This window comes from Palaemon carinicauda, chromosome 6, assembly GCF_036898095.1.
Source record: "Palaemon carinicauda isolate YSFRI2023 chromosome 6, ASM3689809v2, whole genome shotgun sequence".
NCBI lineage: Eukaryota > Metazoa > Arthropoda > Malacostraca > Decapoda > Palaemonidae > Palaemon > Palaemon carinicauda.
The window spans coordinates 91,108,400-91,127,938 of record NC_090730.1 but is presented as its reverse complement, the minus strand read 5'-3'; the positions used below and the strand labels follow the sequence as shown (position 1 = coordinate 91,127,938).

The following is a 19,539-nucleotide window of genomic DNA, read 5'->3' as shown; positions in this document are numbered from 1 at the left end:
TATATTTTTGATATATTAATGTCTGGATTCTCTTAACGACCTCGGGATCAGAGCCCCAGGCGAAATCACACAAAGACAAGAGCTTGGCTCCGGCCGGGAATCGAACCCTGGTCGGCAAGCTTATATAGACAGTGACTAACCCACTTGGCCACGAAGAAAGATAAAAGTCAATGACAATTCTACTGTACTTATACCTGTCGAATTCAGGTATTTTGTACTTAGAATTGAAATCAACCCATCTTCACCATCGTAGCTAATTGGTAGTTTGTTACTTGGCATTCAATTAATGATAAATTTTGCACATTTTTACGTGTTTTTCATATTCAAATAAGCCATATATATTTTTGATATATTAATGTCTGGATTCTCTTAACGACCTCGGGATCAGAGCCCCAGGCGAAATCACACAAAGACAAGAGCTTGGCTCCGGCCGGGAATCGAACCCTGGTCGGCAAGCTTATATAGACAGTGACTACCACTTGGCCACGAAGAAAGATAAAAGTCAATGACAATTATACTGTACTTATACCTGTCGAATTCAGGTATTTTGTACTTAGAATTGAAATCAACCCATCTTCACCATCGTAGCTAATTGGTAGTTTGTTACTTGGCATTCAATTAATGATAAATTTTGCACATTTTTACGTGTTTTTCATATTCAAATAAGCCATATATATTTTTGATATATTAATGTCTGGATTCTCTTAACGACCTCGGGATCAGAGCCCCAGGCGAAATCACACAAAGACAAGAGCTTGGCTCCGGCCGGGAATCGAACCCTGGTCGGCAAGCTTATATAGACAGTGACTAACCCACTTGGCCATGAAGAAAGATAAAAGTCAATGACAATTCTACTGTACTTATACCTGTCGAATTCAGGTATTTTGTGCTTAGAATTGAAATCAACCCATCTTCACCATCGTAGCTAATTGGTAGTTTGTTACTTGGCATTCAATTAATGATAAATTTTGCACATTTTTACGTGTTTTTCATATTCAAATAAACCATATATATTTTTGATATATTAATGTCTGGATTCTCTTAACGACCTCGGGATCAGAGCCCCAGGCGAAATCACACAAAGACAAGAGCTTGGCTCCGGCCGGGAATCGAACCCTGGTCGGCAAGCTTATATAGACAGTGACTAACCCACTTGGCCACGAAGAAAGATAAAAGTCAATGACAATTCTACTGTACTTATACCTGTCGAATTCAGGTATTTTGTACTTAGAATTGAAATCAACCCATCTTCACCATCGTAGCTAATTGGTAGTTTGTTACTTGGCATTCAATTAATGATAAATTTTGCACATTTTTACGTGTTTTTCATATTCAAATAAGCCATATATATTTTTGATATATTAATGTCTGGATTCTCTTAACGACCTCGGGATCAGAGCCCCAGGCGAAATCACACAAAGACAAGAGCTTGGCTCCGGCCGGGAATCGAACCCTGGTCGGCAAGCTTATATAGACAGTGACTAACCCACTTGGCCATGAAGAAAGATAAAAGTCAATGACAATTCTACTGTACTTATACCTGTCGAATTCAGGTATTTTGTGCTTAGAATTGAAATCAACCCATCTTCACCATCGTAGCTAATTGGTAGTTTGTTACTTGGCATTCAATTAATGATAAATTTTGCACATTTTTACGTGTTTTTCATATTCAAATAAACCATATATATTTTTGATATATTAATGTCTGGATTCTCTTAACGACCTCGGGATCAGAGCCCCAGGCGAAATCACACAAAGACAAGAGCTTGGCTCCGGCCGGGAATCGAACCCTGGTCGGCAAGCTTATATAGACAGTGACTAACCCACTTGGCCACGAAGAAAGATAAAAGTCAATGACAATTCTACTGTACTTATACCTGTCGAATTCAGGTATTTTGTACTTAGAATTGAAATCAACCCATCTTCACCATCGTAGCTAATTGGTAGTTTGTTACTTGGCATTCAATTAATGATAAATTTTGCACATTTTTACGTGTTTTTCATATTCAAATAAGCCATATATATTTTTGATATATTAATGTCTGGATTCTCTTAACGACCTCGGGATCAGAGCCCCAGGCGAAATCACACAAAGACAAGAGCTTGGCTCCGGCCGGGAATCGAACCCTGGTCGGCAAGCTTATATAGACAGTGACTACCACTTGGCCACGAAGAAAGATAAAAGTCAATGACAATTATACTGTATATATACCTGTCGAATTCAGGTATTTTGTACTTAGAATTGAAATCAACCCATCTTCACCATCGTAGCTAATTGGTAGTTTGTTACTTGGCATTCAATTAATGATAAATTTTGCACATTTTTACGTGTTTTTCATATTCAAATAAGCCATATATATTTTTGATATATTAATGTCTGGATTCTCTTAACGACACGTAAAAATGTGCAAAATTTATCATTAATTGAATGCCAAGTAACAAACTACCAATTAGCTACGATGGTGAAGATGGGTTGATTTCAATTCTAAGTACAAAATACCTGAATTCGACAGGTATAAGTACAGTAGAATTGTCATTGACTTTTATCTTTCTTCGTGGCCAAGTGGTAGTCACTGTCTATATAAGCTTGCCGACCAGGGTTCGATTCCCGGCCGGAGCCAAGCTCTTGTCTTTGTTTGATTTCGCCTGGGGCTCTGATCCCGAGGTCGTTAAGAGAATCCAGACATTAATATATCAAAAATATATATGGCTTATTTGAATATGAAAAACACATAAAAATGTGCAAAATTTATCATTAATTGAATGCCAAGTAACAAACTACCAATTAGCTACGATGGTGAAGATATATACACATACATACATATACATACATATATGTATATATACATTTATATACATACAACATTAATATCATAAACATATAATCATGTATATATCAATACTTATATCTAGCATAATACTATATAGTGCTAATGTACTTATGCATACTATATAAAATAATTGTACCCTCTAATGAATGGTAGCTTAGGTCTAAATATTAATTTCACAGCGACGTTAATTATTCACAATACATTCAATTCTACATTAAGTGGTTAATGTTTTTTTTTATATAGCTTACAAATCTCTTTACATATAAAGGCGTCGAGTTTATACATTCCATGACCAATATTCAAGTTCTTTTCAAAGGTTTCTTTTATGAAACTGGACTCTATGATGTTTCTTTCCACTAAGTTATTTGAATGAACCAATTTCTTTGCACCTGACCAATTAATAGTGTGATTTTTATCTCAACGCGAGCAAAGAGTGCATTATTATCTTGAGCATATCTGACACTTTTCTTATGTTGTTCAATTCTCTTTTCTAGGGCTTTACCAGTTTGACCAATATAGTATTTTTCACAAGCATTGCATGGAATACGATATACACATCCCTTGGTAATGTCAGGAGAATTCTTTATTAGGGCTGTTTTTATTGTATTTTTACTCTTAAATGCTACATTTACATTGACATTTTTCAACAGTTGGGGAATTTCTTTAAAAGAATTACAATAAGGTAATACAAGTAAATTTTGTGTGTTGCAGTTTTTTCTGTTATCATTACCAAAAAAAGTTTTTTTTGCTGCTCTTAGGGCATCATCTAACACAATTTCACGATACTTAAGTTTTTTACCTATTGCTTTAATCTCATTTATTTCATCATCAATATATTCAGGGCTGCAGACTCGAAATGCTCTTAAAAACATAGAAGTAAATACAGATTTCTTAACTTTGTTGCCTTGGTTTGAGTAGTAATGGACATATGCCGAGATATTCGTTGGCTTTCTATATACACTAAACTTGAGTCTATTGTTACATCTATGTATGCGACAGTCCAAAAAAGGTAGGGTACAATTATTCTCCAGCTCCATAGTGAAATTTATTGATGGTACCAAACTATTCAATCTAAGAAAAAAAGTTATCTAAATTTTCATTCCCTGGCCACACACATATTATGTCGTCAATATATCGAAACCATTTTACATTATTAGGTATGATGTTATTTAAGATTCTGCTTTCAAAAAATTCCATATATAGATTGCTCAACACTGGGGATAAAGGGTTTCCCATAGCCATACCAAGTGTTTGTGCATAAAATCTCCCATTGAATTCAAATTTACAATCTTTTATACATAGTTTAATTAATTCTATTAAAATGTGTTTGGTAGATTCAATTGTCTATTATCTAAGGTTTCAGATAAAAATTCCAACATGTCATCAATAGGTACTTTAGTGAATAGTGAGACTACATCAAAACTGACAAGCCTACGGGTACTGTTAAACTGTACTTCATTCAGTTTGTTAATCAAGTCTACATTATTTTTTATATTTGAATATGAAATGGTGCCAACTAAAGGATAATGTAGACTTGATTAACAAACTGAATGAAGTATTTGGACTATCCTGTCCCAGAGAGACAGGAAGCAGGAGTCAATCTTCACAGTGGCTAAACAAGAACAAGAAAGACCACTTGGGGAGTCCCTTCACCAATGAACATATAACTGTTCTCTGATGCGTCGCAGGGATGGGGTACAAACATTGGCGACCTAGTTGCCTGAGGTGTTTGGTCAATAGAAATACTTCTGCTCTTCTTCGTCCTTGATTGCAAGCAGCATCCCGAACTGCAAGCTTTCCAAGACCATTTGAGGAGGCTCTAGTTAGTGTTGTGCAGCAATAAAAACATAGTAGCCCATGCTAACAAGCCAGAGAGCCACGGTCTTGTTCCCAACCTTCCCCACCCTCCTTTACAAGTTAACAAAGCAGATGCACTTCTGGGCAGTGTACCAATGCTGTAGAACTGTAAGCCAGGTACAGCCCATTCTTAAAGAATGTACAGTAATGCCATACCTATCCTTTGGCCATTATGCACCATGTATTCATTTCCAGACTGCATCTTCCCTTTGGAGAAGAAAGTTTCCTTCATTAACCAAGTATCAGGTATCAACCAACTACCAGGTATCAACCAAGTACTGGCCAGGCCCTATCAGCCTACTCATCCCTGTGATGGGCTGTTTGGAGGTTGCTAGAGTCATGTAATGAGACTGGCACTTCCAGGGAAGCAAAGAACCAATCAGTCCAGTTCTAGGTAGATTTCGTACCCACCAATAAATAAGTCTCCTTATTTTAAAGGACTAAAGGTTTCTTTACTTGTAGGAACAAATAACAAATTATAAGATTAATTTGTATTTTTCCAAGCAATAACAATCTGAATTCTTTCAAGTTAAACTTCCCATTTCAACCACCTTTCTCAGTCATGAGCCAAAGGTCAAAAGTGAAGAGTCTTTGACAGGCGGGTTGGCGAGGCTAGTTCCCTTCACTCACCAGCCATCAATAATTACCTTGTTAGTAATTTAAACGGCTGTTACAGCTCTGCTGAGAACATGCCCTATTTAAAAGAGCTCAGATTTGTATAACTGTGAAAAATAAGAATGACTGTACTTTTACAATTTGTTATGTTACCTGTCAAAACCCCTTACTGTGAAATGTGTAAATTATTTTCTAGATGTTATAATTATATAAATGATAGAAGGAATACACCTTTTGGTATATGTAGTCATCAATGTTGGTACTCAATTGCAGGTAAAATGATTTCCTTTCCTTAAACAAAATGACAGTAGTGCTTTTTATTTATTTATTTATTTTTTTTTTTTCAAAATAATGACAAGGTCATTTTGATAAATTTAATACTTTATGGAGCATCATTTTTTAGGTGAGTGACTCGGGGAGTTGTGCCAAATAAACTATAGTTGTTCCGTAACTGGAATACAAACCTACACTAATTATTAGTGGTATTACTTTCGGCGAAGCTGAAAGGACAGGCCATTAAATTTTAGCGAGAGTTAACTACTCATCCCGCTAGTTAGCGGGGGAGCGGAGTTGTTTCCACTATCCTTCCCATTCACATAAATGTGATTGAGCCTTCTTTGCTTTTGGCTCAGATGGTGAACGGTCGTTGCAACTCTTCATCCTCACCAATATTTGGGCTGCCTTTAATGCTTTTTGTGTTTGGTTTTTCTTTTCAGTCTGTTTGTGTTGACTTCTGCTGAACATGCATATCTGCCCTGGACTTGAAGGCCGGCCCTGAGGTACCTTCGTGTATGCTTTGGACACCGACCCCCACACCCTTTGTCCCTTCTCCAGAGGTCAACATTGTGATAGTGGTAATAAGTTTAGTGAGTGTTGGGAGTGGTCTGCCTCCCAGTGGGAAAGGTTTGGGCTCTGGCGGAAGAAAAAGTCTAAGCGGGATTCTTCTCCTTCGAAGGTTTCTTCGAAACAGAAAAACCCCAAGCCTTCTTCTTCGGCTTCCCGGCCTTGTTCCTGCTTGTTCGGTCTCTTACGAGAAACCGTCGAGTAGTAGTGGAGGCCCTTTAACTCCTGGTCAACCCCGGTTCTCAAGAAACGGTGTCGCTTCCCCTAGCGAAGCGGCCCCACCTCTCCCACCGGGGAGTCCTTGACTCTTTCTCCCTTTGTGCAGGTGTTGTCATCTTTGTGGTTACTGGGTTCGCCTTCCAAAGATGCCTTACTGCAACTTCTCCGTGGTGGTAGTGTGCAGCCCTCGTCGACTTTGGAGGTGGATCCTCTTGCTTGCGTCAATGTAGCTGTGTCAGAGGCATCGTCTGCTGCCAATCTTGCCGATGCTTCTGCTCCTTTGAACTCTTCCTCTGTTGCTGTAGGCTGCGCTTACTCCCCCTGCCGAACACCTTTCGTCAGTCTCTCCTGCAAGTGTTTCTCCCCCTCGGGGAGTTTGCTCATAGAGACTCCTCTTCTGAGGACTGTAAAGGTCAGCTTGCTGATCCACCGGCCCCCAGAGTGTGTTTTCCTCTTCGCCCTAGATGTGAGCCTTCCTCTTCAGTGAAAAAGCGTCTCGTTGGCTCTTCAGCCTCATCTACGCAGCAGTCCTCCACAGAGGAGCCTACTCATCCGTCATCTCCTGGCCCTCGACCTTCGCCTGCTCCTGGACTTTCTGACGATACTGCCACTAGTCCTTGGACTTTGGCTTTGGACTCACCTGTAGATTGCACGCGATCCCCTTCTATTGATGGCTTTGGACTCACCTGTAGATTGCACGCGATCCCCTTCTATTGATGTTTGCCATTCCAAAGGGCACATCCCTGTTCCAGCTCTTCCTACTTGCCAATCATCTGCTTCTTACCATCCTCTTGACCTGCCGTCTCCATTAGTGACTCCTCCTGTTCTGCGCCTGCCTACTCGCCGTGTGACCACGCGTCATCCAGCTATGCGCCATCCTCGTGAACTCTCGCCGACACTTCCTCAGCCATCGCGTCGTTTGCCAATGCACCAGGATCCTCTGCAGCCCTCTCTTGTCCATCAGCATGTTTGCGCTCTTTCCAAACCTTTAGCTGTGCACTAGCATGCCATCGCTCTCCGGCACGTCAGCAGTCTCAAGCGCCCCAGCGTTCTGTACGCCAGTGCTCCCCAGGGCATCCACGCTCTCCAGCCCCTCAGCGTTTGCTAGCTCGACAGCACGTCGGTGCTCTCCTGCGTGCCAGCGTTCTCCAGCGCGCCAGCTTTCTCCTGCACAAAAGCGCTCAACAACACACCAGCACTCGCCAGGTAGGTATTCCAACAGGTCTCCATCGCCCCATTCCCCTCCCCACTAACGCATTACAGCGAGACTGTCGGGGAAAGAGGGAAAGGACACCACAAAGGAGTTCAAGATCCCGAAGATTCTAGTTTCAAAGGCAGACCCACAGTGTCATTGTCCACTGGAAGAGACTCTTCAAAGGGAACCTTCATTCAGGGAACTTTTCTGACCGTGCCAGCATCAGCAAGCAGCCCTGATTCAGTGCCGTGGTCAGAGCAGTTGTGCAAGCCATTGGGCCTGCTTTTCCTCATGCTCTTCAGAGGCCTCTGCAGCCCCTCAACATCCGTCAGCACCAGCAGAGTCTGGGCAAAGAACCTCAACTGCTTCGCCCCTGAAGAGAAAAAGAGGAGTCTACGACGCTATAACATCTCCTAGAGTGTAGCTGACCCCTGTGAGGCTTTTGAGGCCGAACTTTGCCACAAGTCTCAAACTTGTGACCAAACTCCATCTTGAAATGACGTAATTCAGTGTCTGAAAGATTCCATCAGCAAGTCCTGAATGCTGAGATCGGTAGTCTCAGGAACTCCTCTCAATAAAGATACTCTCTATTCGAGCCTAAGGACGTTGAATATGCTGCAGAGAGATGGAGGAAGTCTTCACCAGAGTGTTCTCCCTAGTGTTATCTTGGGCACTCAGGATCGGCATCCAACTCTGTTATCTGGACAACTGGCTAATCCTAGCAGACTCGTTGTCAACCCTTCTTCAACACGTGACAAACTTCTGAGGCTTTGGCAAGATCTGGGGATCATGATAAACCTCGAGAAGTCCTCCCTGCTTCTTATGCAAAGACTGGTATACCTATGCATGATAATAGACACCAATCTCCACAAAGTTTTACCGTCAGACGACAGGATAATGAGGCTGAGAAAGGTTGCAAGACCCTCTCTCAGACGAGAAGAACTTCCAGCCCAGACGTGACCACGTCTCCTCGGGCACCTATCATCTCTAGTCCGCCTAGTTCCCAGAGATTGCCTCAGGATTCGATCTCTCCAGTGGCCACTCAAGTCCTGGTGGAATCAAACCTTCGACTCCCTGTAAACCCGTATCTCCATGGGACCATTGGAACAGACGGACCTCAAATGGTGGGTGTCAGACGAGAATTTGCGAGAAGGCGTAAATCCTCTCGTCCTCCCCCCACCCAGACTTGATGCTGTTCTCAGATGCTTGAGAAAAAAAAGGGTGGGGGGGCCCACGTGCTGCAACACATGACCCCAGGCCTCTGGTTAGAGTCAGAAGAATAGCTCCACATAAATCTCCTTGAGATGAAGGACGTCTTTCTGGCTTTTCAACAGTTCCATCAGTTCCTGGCAGCCCGTTCGTTGGTGGTGATGAGTGACAGCACCACAGTTGTGGCTTACTTCAACAAACATGGAGGTACTCTTTTGCAGCCCGTATCCCATCTACCAGTAGAGATACTGAGATGGACTGAAATTCACTCGATGCCACTATTGACACGCTTCATTCAAGGCAAGAGAAATGTGCTTGCCGACAACCTGAGCTGAGCATCTCAAATAGTGAGTACCGAGTGGTCTTTGGATCATCTAGTAGCCAACAGAGTCCGGACTTTGTGGGGTTCTCCGAGTGTGCATCTCATCGCAACGGCCCTAAACTTCAGGCTCCTGTTGTACTGCTCCCCAGTCCTAGACCCCAAGGCTCTCTGGCAAGATGCATTCCAACAACGGAGGGACAATATCGACGTTTATGCCTTTCCCCCCGTTCTGTCTGATGAGGAGAGTACTCAACAAACTCAACAAGGCTAAAATATCGGTCAACCTCTCAATGACTCTCCTAGCTCTGCTATGGCATCATGCGGAATGGTTTCCAGATCTTCTGCAACTCCTGACAGAGTCTCCAAGAGAACTTCCTTCACGACACGATCTACTCAGAAAACTACATGCGAACATCTTCCACAAAACTTCACGCCTGGAAACTATCCAGGATCTCCTTACTCAGAGAGGATTTTCGCAACAAGTTGCAAAGAGGATGTCTGGATACCTGCGGAAATCATCAGCAACAGTCTATCAGGCAAAGAGGAACGTCTTCTGTGGTTGGTGTCGTGGAAGGGGTATCTCTCCGCATGATGCCACTATCCCAGCAATAGTGAAATTTCTTGTGTATTGCGGGATGAAATGCGCCGTTCAGTCTTAGCGGTAAAAGGCTATCGCTCAGCTTTAAGTCTTGCCATTAGACTGACTGGAATGGACATTTTCTCATCGCTGAAACTTTCCTTACTCATATGGAGTTATGAACTTACATGTCCTCAGTCGGAAGTGAGACTTTCCCCGTGGGACGTGGTTCGAGTTTTCAGGTCTCTGAAGAGACCTCCCTTTGAACTATTACGCCAGGTAACAGATCGCCACCGAACTTGGAAGACGGTGTTCCTGCTAGCTTTGGCTTCGGCCAATCGAGTCGGTGAATTTCATGGTCTTTCATACGACATTGCCCATTCAAGGGGATGTGGAGAGGTAACGTTCTGCTTCATCCCTGAGTTTGTTACCAAGACTCAGAATCTGTTAGTGGCGGATCCCAGATTCAAAGCTTCCGGATTTCTTGTCTCTGCTCTGTAACAGATGACCTTGATCATCTCTTACTCTGCCCAGTGAGGACTTTGAGGCTTTACCCCAAGAATACAGCTGCAGCCCGTCCCCGTGTGCCTGCACTTTTTGTCAGCACAGAGAGGAACAAGAGGTGGGTCACCAAGAATACCATCTCTGCTTAGATTCGCAGGGTCATAGACTAAGCCACTGAATCTAGACCCTCCTCCTTCACGTCGATCCAGAGCCCACAATATCCGGGGTTCAACGACGCAGGTTCTACATGCTGGGGTGTTGAAACGTCAAAATATGTTCACAGCCCACTACCTGCAAGACATGACCCACAGGAGGCTTGATACATTCTCAATTAGCCCTGTGGTGGCTGTAAAACAGCTGGTATAATACCTCATGCTCCTTATTGGACAGGTAGCAGAAGGTTTAGGGCACTGTTTCCTGGTTTTAGTCTGCGTGAATGAAATGGTTTTGCTGGCTCTTATTCTTTTCTTCATCCACCCCTCTCTTGGGGAAAATAGCAACCTGGGTTCTCTGCACAAGCTTACTTTAATCCACTGCAGGTAAAACATGCTTCCTTTTGTACAGTACCGAGTATTAAGTTACTGTTGTGTCCCCATACTCCAGTGAGGTGATATTGAGAAAGTCTTGGCTACAAGAGTTTTTCCTACAAAAGACTCAGAATAACTTTTTACCTTGACAGTTGCACAGCTAATATCTCAACACAGTGCTTGCATAGGCCGCGTACCTTGCATAGCAAGGTTTAGCGAGGTGTAGGGACTCCCTATTTTTGGTACATACCTATTCAAAATAAGGAGCCCCCTTGTAGCCAAAAAGCTAGATTGTCTGGGACGTTCACCCTCCTAATGTGCAAGTCACCCCTAATAAATTGCGTATGTTTATATTCCAGTTACGGAACAAATGACAAATTCGGAGATATGTATTTTTCCTAAGGATACAAATCTTTAGCTATTCATACAACCCTAGCCCCCTTGAAGTTCTACCTCCAAGCAAAGTGAGCTCAATCACAAGTGAGTGAGTTGGAGGGGTCGTGAACTACCCCTTTCCCTCACTGACTAGCAGGATAGGTAGTTAACCCTTGCTAAAATGTAACTTAAAAGACTTGGTTCTGGAGTGTAGAGTATCCATGCCAATCTTAATTTATTTACTTGTTTTGTGGCTACCTAAATTCCTATCCATAGCAGATGTAAAATAAAATGTTTTCAGAATCTTCATTTTAGATATAAGAGGCTACACTGTACATATAGTTTTTAAGTAAACAAATTTTCAGTCTACCAATGAGGTTTGATCAATTTAACTTGAACTAGTTGATTGATTTAATATAAAAAACTTTTGTCATAATAGTAGTATTTATTTACAACAGTATAACTGTATTGTACAATATTTTCTAGGAATGCAACAACTTTGTTTTTGAGACCAGTTTTCTTTTTTTTTCACACAGGGAACTGCTCCTGAACAATAACCAGTTAAGAGTACTGCCATATGAAATTGGTAAGTTATTTAACTTACAAAATATTGGGTTGAAAGGCAACCCGTTGGCAATGGAGATTCAAACTGTGTACTCCGAGACCAATGGAACGCTGAAGCTGCTCTCTTATATGCTGGACAACTTGGCAGGTAAATGGAATATTATCACACTTGAGTTACTCCTTTCACCTTCACTTTCTATCTTAATTTACACCTTTTACCCTACCTTGCAGTCACTTTTACCAAAATTTGGGAGTTTTGCATTTTATCAACCCTTAATGTTAGTAGAAAAAAAAAAACACTTTCTGTTGCTCATGATTCTTTTTCATGGGAGGATCCCATTTTGGAGAAGATTGGAAAAATGTTGACGTTTGATAAATCAATGAAGCTTTTGGTTCGCTCCTTTCGAGTTTAAAGATTCACCCTTTATTGTAGGAATAAAGCTGCTTTTGATTACTTGATGAAAGTCAAAGAATCTTAATTCCCTACTACAAGGCAGATTTCTTACAGAACCTTAAGGAGTTAATGTCATGGATGCCTCTTAATATGACAGTGAAATCATGGAAATCTTTATAGCTTGGGTCCACAGCCTACAAATCCAGAATGATTCCACTCATGTAATATTCATTTTATATTTGTATTGATGATTACCCAAGAATTTAGAATGCTTTTGACATTCCTATATCTCGTATTATCATCATCATCAGCCATTACTAGTCCATGGCAGAACAAAGGCCTCAGACATGTCCTTCCACTTGCATATGTTTATGGTCTTTCAGTGCCATTACAACCACTTTATACTTCCTTAGTTGGTCAGTTCATCGTCTTCTCTTCCTTCCTCTGCTTATTTTACAATCTGTAGGGACCTGTTCTGTTATTTTTAATGTCCCTCTATTGTCTGTTATTCTCATTATATGTCCTGCCCATTTCCATTTCTTTTTCTGACTTGTTAGAATATCCTCTACTTTAAGTTTGCTCTTGTATCCATGTTGCTCTTTTTGTCTCATAGTGTTATTCCCATCATTATTTTTCCATAGTTCTTTGAGTTGTAACTAGTTTATGTTCTAAGGCTTTAGTAAGGCTCCAAGTTTTTGTTGCTTAAGGTGACCGTCCGCTATGTCCTGCATTTTTTTCTAATTATTCAATATACACCATTTCTATATATATTTTAGACATATATAATACCTTCATCATATAAAAATATCAAGTCATTTGATAAAATAAAACTTTTTGATTTATTAGCAAAATTCATGATTTTATTGAAAAACTTTACATAAATTTTTATCCACTAATATGTCACCAATTGTATTGAAAATCATACCATCAAAATTTTTTAAAAATTTAGATTTTCCTTTTTCTTTTTTTTTCTAATAATTTTTTTCCTAATTTTCTTCGTCTAGATGCAAAATTGTAGGATTTTTATTCAATAATATCTTTGATTTTCCTTTTTTTTATATAGTAATTTTTTTCCTAATTTTCTTCGTCTAGACGCAAAATTGTGGGATTTTTATTCCTCTTTTCAATAATATCTTTATAAAATTGAACAATCAATAAGTGAGAAAAATGTACCGAAGTGTGAATAAGTATGTTTTTGAGTTTAGAGCTCCAAAAGATTTGCTATAAATTTCTGCTTTTTTTCTTAGAAAAATCAAAATAACATTATTATAATAACCTTACTTTGTACTTTTATTGTTTATTCCTGCATGAAAGCTCCCTAAGCAAGGTATTTGAACCCTAAGTGTACAAATACACTTGGTGTAAGTGTGTCATGAGCTGCCAGCGGCCTCTCATTGTTGCCAGAGTTTTAGTTAGAATGTTCAAGCTTTGTACTCTTTTTCATATTTCCTTCTCTTCTTGGTTTAGTTCTTTTTTGTTGCTCTCTGCTTACTTTTTGTTTTCTTTGACCTAAGGTAACATTGTCCTTGCTATAAAGATCACAAGGACGTTGTGAAAACATAATGTACATTTGAACTGTAAGTAAACGAACACATTATTATTATTATTATATCTTGCTAAGCTACAACCCTAGTTGGAAAAGCAGGATGTTATAAGCCCAGGGGCTCCAACAGGGAAAATGACTCAGTGAGGAAAGGAAAAAGGGAAAATAAAATATTTTAAGAAGCGTAACATTAAAATGAATATCTCCTAAAAAAGCTATAAAAACTTGAACAAAACAAGAGGAAGAGAAATAAGATAGAAGAGTGTGCTCAAGTGTATCCTCAAGCAAGAGAACTCTAACCTAAAACAGTGGAAGACCATGGTACAGAGGTTATGGCACTACCCAAGACTAGAGAACAATGGTTTGATTTTGGAGTGACCTGCTCCTAGAAGAGCTGCTTACCATAGCTAAAGAGTCTCTTCTACCCTTACCAAGAGGAGAGTGGTGGCCACAGAACAATTACAGTGCAGTAGTTAACTTCTTGAGTGAAGAAGAATTGTTCGGTAATCTATGTTGTTAGGTGTATGAGGACAATTGAGAATATGTAAAGAATAGACCAGACTATTCATTGTGTGTGTAGGCAAAGGGAAAATGAACCGTAATCAGAGAGACAGGTCCAATGTAGTATTGTCTGGCCAGTCAAAAGACCCCATAACTCTCTAGCGGTAGTATCTCAACAGGTGGCTGGTGCCCTGGCATCATAACTTCTATACATCTTTAGAAACTCGGCTGGTCCTCTCGTAGATTTGCGTTTTACTACCTTCTACCAATGCCTTCCATCTCTGCCAAATGTACAAGATTTTGAAGCAGGTGAAAAAATCGCTATATACGTACAGTGGTACCTCTACATACGATCTTAATTCATTCCAGAAACTGCTTCGTATGTTAAAACAATCGTATGTTGGAGCAAATATTCCCATAAGAATACACTGTAATTTGTATAATTCGTTCCACACCCCAAAAATGTATATTAGCTCCTTAATAAATTACTACATTTAATTGCACATTCAATAACATAACTGCATAAAATGAAAGAAGCATGTAAAAAAGATAATTATAAAGAAATAATAAATAATAAAGAAATAATAAATAAAAAATGTGTTTTATTGTCACTTTACCTTAGAGACATGCCAACGCAGGTGGAGGATTTGCTACGCCAGGAGGAGACGGACGATCGGCGAGAAGGTAGACATGGTGTTAACATGTTCTTTAAATAAATACTCTCTCTCTCTCTCTCTCTCTCTCTCTCTCTCTCTCTCTCTCTCTCTCTCTCTCTCTCTCTCTCTCTCTCTCTCTCTCTCACTTTTGTTCTTCTTCACTGTTAGTGTTAGAGACGTCTATTAATTTTTTCTGAGAGAGAGAGAGATTAAACAAAAATGTGTTGTGTACATATGATTTTTAACAGGGTCAACGAGTTGAAAGACAGTTAAATGTAACTAAAAAAACAATATCAGTAAATCTGAATTCCTTTATTAACTAAAACAAATATTGATACAAACACACTCATGTGCGTATGGACAAATACAAACACACGCAGGAGGAGACACGATCGGCAAGGAGGTATAGATGGTGACTGTGATAACGTACCGTAACTTATTTATTTTTTTTTATTTTTATATTTCATATTTTATACATTTTTTTTTCTTTTGATTTTTAATTTTCATCACTTTCAGTGACGAGTTACGGTACGTTATCGCAGTCACCATCTCTACCTCCTCCCCGACCGTCTGTGTCTTACTGCGTAGCAATTCTTGCACCTGTGTGTGTGTGTTTGTGCATACGCACACGAGTGTGTTTGTATAAATATTTGTTTTAGTTAATAAAGGAATTCAGATTAGCTGTCATTACTTTCTTGTTACATTTAATTGTTTTTCAGCTCGTTGATGCTGTTAAAAATCATATGTACTGTAAACACATTTTTGTTTAATCTCTCTCTCTCTCTTTCTCGGAAAAAAATAATAGACGTCTCTAACACTATAACAGCGAAGAAGAACGAGAGAGAAAGAGAGAGAGAGAGAGAGAGAGAGAGAGATTTTATTTAAAGAACATGTTAATGATATGTTTAGAGAGAAACAGAAAAAGAGAGACCTTTTTAAAAGAGCTTGTTAATGCTGTCTTGGTTTTCTTTGCTTCACTTTTTTCTTTCTTTCTGTTCATCACGCTGGCCCTTCTCACAAATGATCGTTGCCAACAATCTCTTTGTCCTTTATCCCTATCAACAAAAGGCGTTCTATCTCTTCCAGGGTATTGCTACAATGTCTTGTAATAATGGTGATCCCCTTCGATGGTTTATCTGCTTTAATGACTGCCTTCTACTTGATGATCGTCGAGATCATAGGCCTATTCCGGCCATATTGTTTAGCCATATCACTCACATGCACACTGCTCTCATTTTTTTCTATAATTTCTTGCTTCAATTCTAATGAAAGAATTGCCTTCTTCCTTTTCTCACCACTACCTGTCCTGAAACTTAGCTTCTTAGGCACCATGATTATAGGTAAAATTAAAAAGGAAGTGTGAGAAAAGGAAGAAAGTAAGCACTGTTAATAACAGACCAAACAAAGGACAACCACACGATACACAAGAACAGAGAACAGAGCACTCGACGCTCAGTGCCGTCCCTCTTACGTGCTGCCATCTACCGGCGTGAACAAGATCTACATCGTATGTTGGAGCATTACTTCGGGTGTCAAGACAGAAATTTGGTCGAATTTTACTTCGTATGTTGGAAAATTTTTATGTTAGGACAATAGTATGTAGAGGTTCCACTGTATATGCAAAAATAAACACGCAAAGACGATTCTGTCAAACTCAGTCTTGCAGACAATGCAGTAATGATAACGTCATCGTTTAAATTTGCTGAAATTTCTGGAAAGCATTTACGACATGTTTCTTTATACATAGAAACAATAAAATGATTTTTTATTTTTTCAAGTTGTTACGTCAAATACCTTAGTGGACGTTTCCCTTAAGTTGATAATGGTAGGACCATCTCCTAAACACCTTTGGTACGAGGCACTAGTTCCCGCTCAGTAGCTGTATATGAGAATTTTGACTCTTGGATATATTTCTTTTAACCTGTAATATCATGTTTAATTTGTATTTCTTCCCATACTAACAAACCTGGAATTATGTGGATTATCTTTCGGCAGCTGCTGGAGGTAGCCATAAGACTTTTAATTGTGAGGTGGCAACCCCGCGGGACCGGGTAGGATGGGGTGGCTGGGGGGTTCCCAGCCGCCTCTGTATATATTCTCACTGCAGTGAGATACGTCACTTTTTCTTTTGGCTCAGTAGAGATCGGACGTGTCCGCTCTCCTCCTGACTGTAGTTGGACTTTTTCAATCTTGCTTTTCCTGTTCAGGTGTATTTGTGTCTTCTCTTGCAATCGATATATACCAATGGCTTCAAATCTGGTGCTGGTGTTGGATTTGGAGTATATAGTAGTTCTTTTAACTGTAGAGGTGCACTTCCTCCAATATTTTCTATATTTACTGCTGAATTATATGGTATACTAACTGCTATTGAGAAAATAACATTAAAAGATAAGGGCAATTTTACCATTGATTGTGATTCAAGCCATCAAGAGCCACCAGTTCCTTCCTCACAACAAAAACGGGGTTCAAGAGGACATCACTAGAATACAAAATCAGTGGCAGTGGCCTGGTTGATAGGAGGCTTAGGATCCTGAAGGCTCTGCTCATTCAACATAACAAGAGAGGTCTAACATGAACACAACCCAGATGTTCCTCCTCTACTCCTGCTGAGGGAACACCTTCAATCAACCTGGTAACAACGACGATGGTGACAGCAATAAGCAGCCTCGGCAGCTTGCCTGTGACTGAAAATTTCCTGGTGATTGCCTCAACCAATCATACCCTCTCCTGTTGATTGCCTCAGTCAATGGGAGAGCAGCTCTTTCCCAGACCAGATATGGACTCCGCCCACAAAAATCAGTCAGTGACCAGCGGCTGATGTGATGAGCCTGACAATGAGAGAAAACACTCGGCACCCTCTCATAAAACGTAGCAGCCGTACTTTACTTATTGTACCGATCTTGATTAGTTTACTTTAGTAAGATTATAGATTTTTTTTCTATCCATTCTGCTCTCCCCTAGCACAGCACAGCATAGTAACTGGCAGAACGCAAAACTGACGAAAGAAGAAAATGCGAAGAAAAAGCCCAACTGCAAATTTAATGCTACTGAACCAGCTATTATCTTCAATGAAACTTTATTAATAATGTGTTACTGAAGAGCTTAGGAATACCTATTATAAGATGGAAATGAAAGATGTAGATGATGAGTAATATAATATATTAGCTTTAGACATTTGATCAAAATACCCGCAGTATATGGAAAAAAGGAAGATGTGTGATCAGAAAAGTAGCAAAAAAGTATTACAATAATGATAAATACAAAAAAGAGTTCCACGGTGAAATATATAGTAAAATATTTCCAAAGCGTGCTATGAAAGTACTAGATGAAAAGGTTACTAAAATCTTAGAATATGTAAAGGCTTTTATTGATTCATGTAAGGAAAATCTGTAACAAAAGCAATCTTTATAGTCGAGCAACCACGGGAAATGTATCATGCATAAAGGAAGAAGTTTTCATCATATATTTTGGGATATTATGGAGAGTATAGAGACAAGCAGTTAGATGAACATTATGAAAGCTGAGGATACACACAAAACTTTATAGCCAGAGATGTTACACTATTATAAGAGTAGACCCAGAGTGAAATTGTGGTCTATATATCATCACAAGTGGTGTCCATTAAGAATCAGAATGAAGTTTGCTCTTTATCACAGGAAAAGAGAAGGATACAAAGTACTTCAGAAATAGAATTCCAAAGGAATATCAGTATTGTACTCAGATGACCTGGTATTAGCAGGCGAATCAGAAAAGTATCCAAAATCTTTAAAACACGGTTGAATGAAATGTAAAAGAGATTGTTGGAAATCAGTTTAATCAAAAGCAGGCTAATGATGACAGGAAATACAAAGCAAATATTTCTGTTGGCATTTACACTTCACCTACAGTATGTAGACAATGTTACTGCAATACCATACTATGAAACGGATTTTGAGCAAAGCGGAAAATCTATTTTTGGGTGAGAGTGCCATGTTGTCCTGATGGAAGGTTCCTTTACGTAGCGTTCTAAGGGATATTGGCTACAGTGATACTCCCAGACAATTAAACTGAAGGTCTCCAGGATTCTAACATCTGGTTCGAGTATCCAGTAAAAGATATCACATGAAATCAGGGGACGTATATTAGATACGACACATAGCAATCTTCACCCCGAATAGATTTAACTCTTTGATGTAAGGGGGAAGAGTGGCAAAAGAATGGGGTGCTGATCTAGGTACCCGGTGGACCTCCATCCCTACTGCTACCGCGACGCCATTCCTTTTCTTGTCGTTAAGCAGAAATGGCCGCAAATAAAGTCATTTTGGGAGGGATCCGCAAAAGGGTGGGTCCATCAGGACGACATTGCACTCTCACCCAAAAATAGATTTTTCGCTTTGCTCAAAATCCGGTTTTTGGGCTCGGGCCATGTCGTCCTAATGGAAGCATACTAGAGAATTAACTTGAAATTACTATAGCTGTGGGTTTGTGTATGTGCCTTCTACCTTGAATGGATTTCCTTATCTGGTCTACTAGACCTGTATGTGAAATTCCAGGTAACTGTCATTTCCACTAAGCCTGGAACTGGTTAATGCTTCCTGCCCCCTGCAGGGAAAGTGTCGACATCGACAATAAGTATTCAAGGTTTGTATTTCCAAAGGAACAGAAGGGAAAACTTTGGAGCTTACCTTTTACTTTCCATGGAAATCTGTATTGTGATTTCAAGTTCTAGGCACTTATAGGGATTAGATGAAACTAGCATGTTTTATTTGTCTGCAACTGAGGTAGCAGTAATAAGATGCAAATGCGTTTTCGTATTTTTATTTTGCAA

At 39.8% G+C, this 19,539-nt stretch overlaps 1 protein-coding gene across 1 annotated transcript in view; it reads left to right on the top strand.

Moving 5' to 3' along the window:
- Positions 1 to 19,539, top strand: part of LOC137642597 (CCR4-NOT transcription complex subunit 6-like) — a 143,738-nt gene that overhangs the window by 94,179 nt on the left and 30,020 nt on the right. Inside the window, exon 4 of the mRNA XM_068375294.1 lies at positions 11,611 to 11,786. Coding sequence (XP_068231395.1) covers positions 11,611 to 11,786 — 176 coding nt within the window. The remainder of the gene's footprint in view (positions 1 to 11,610; positions 11,787 to 19,539) is intronic.